Source organism: Etheostoma cragini, unplaced genomic scaffold (genome assembly GCF_013103735.1).
Source record: "Etheostoma cragini isolate CJK2018 unplaced genomic scaffold, CSU_Ecrag_1.0 ScbMSFa_2725, whole genome shotgun sequence".
NCBI classification, from domain to species: domain Eukaryota; kingdom Metazoa; phylum Chordata; class Actinopteri; order Perciformes; family Percidae; genus Etheostoma; species Etheostoma cragini.
The window spans coordinates 28,264-29,746 of record NW_023266918.1 but is presented as its reverse complement, the minus strand read 5'-3'; the positions used below and the strand labels follow the sequence as shown (position 1 = coordinate 29,746).

Here is a 1,483-nt window from a genome sequence, read left to right as displayed (position 1 = left end):
ATCTATCTATCTATCTATCTATCTATCTATCTATCTATCTATCTATCTATCTCTGTAGGGATCCATCCCATAATGTTGTCAAACACAATAATAATCTACAACTAAATACTGAAGTTTCTCTTAAAATCATTACATTTAAGTGATTTCTGCCACCTGCCGGCCGCGAGAGGAACTCATTTATTATTCATCAGAAGAAATATTCTTTGTGTTTTAAAGGTAAAACTTTTCTGTTTTTATATATAAACAGATATCTGACCATTATATTCCAGATATTAACATTATGAATGTGTGTCTATGGGTGAATAAGTTAATAACTCGCTGTTTCCAGCATTATTTATTTTATTGGCTGATCTTCAGGTTGTTGAAGAACTCTTCCAGAACCTTCTCCACTTCTTCTTCTCTGTAATCTTTAACGGTGAACGTCTCGCCGTCCTCGGCGCCGCGGATCATCGCCGACAGACCTGAGACCGGAAGAAACAAGGTCAGTCACCGGGGGGGGGGCAGGGGGGTGGGGGGACAGGGCAGAACAGCCGCGTTGGGGGGGTTTCGAGACAGGAAGTGAGCTCACATAGCCCTGACGACGGTCTGAAGAGACACAGGATCTTCTTCTTCATGTCGACGGCTCGGCCGAGCTCGTAGCCCACGCCCAGAGACGGCTGCGTTACCTCGGCAACGATCACTGTGGAGGTAACACACACACACACACACACACACACAAACACAGTTCAGGGGTTAACTTCTCTGTAGAGACAAACTGAGCATGTGCAGAACGGCCGCCATCTCTACGGCTACACCACTCAGACACACCTCCTCACAGACCGAGCCATTTGATTGGCTGAGGGTAGAACAGTTGAATCCAGACGGCTGGTTCACAAAAGCAGTATTTAGATGAGGAGGAGAGACTAGGTCCACCAGACTGAGGAGGAGAGACTAGGTCCACCAGACTGAGGAGGAGAGACTAGGTCCACCAGACTGAGGAGGAGAGACTAGGTCCACCAGGCTGAGGAGGAGAGACTAGGTCCACCAGACTGAGGAGGAGAGACTAGGTGGACCAGACTGAGGAGGAGAGACCAGGTCCACCAGGCTGAGGAGGAGAGACTAGGTCCACCAGGCTGAGGAGGAGAGTCCAGGTCCACCAGGCTGAGGAGGAGAGACTAGGTGGACCAGACTGAGGAGGAGAGACTAGATGGACCAGGCTAAGGAGGAGAGACTAGGTGGACCAGGCTGAGGAGGAGAGACCAGGTGGACCAGGCTGAGGAGGAGAGACTAGGTGGACCAGGCTGAGGAGGAGAGACCAGGTCCACCAGGCTGAGGAGGAGAGACCAGGTGGACCAGGCTGAGGAGGAGAGACTAGATGGACCAGGCTGAGGAGGAGAGACTAGGTCCACCAGGCTGAGGAGGAGATACTAGGTCCACCAGGCTGAGGAGGAGAGACTAGGTCCACCAGGCTGAGGAGGAGAGACCAGGTGGACCAGGCTGAGGA

At 51.3% G+C, this 1,483-nt stretch overlaps 1 protein-coding gene across 1 annotated transcript; it reads right to left on the bottom strand.

Moving 5' to 3' along the window:
• Positions 1-327: 327 nt before the first annotated feature.
• Positions 328-725, bottom strand: dnph1 (2'-deoxynucleoside 5'-phosphate N-hydrolase 1; the record flags this gene model as incomplete). The annotated part of the gene is made up of 2 exons (XM_034865785.1): positions 328-461; positions 569-725. Coding segments are annotated over 2 exons (279 nt in total), but the record flags the coding sequence as incomplete, so codon positions are not given.
• Positions 726-1,483: the final 758 nt, after the last annotated feature.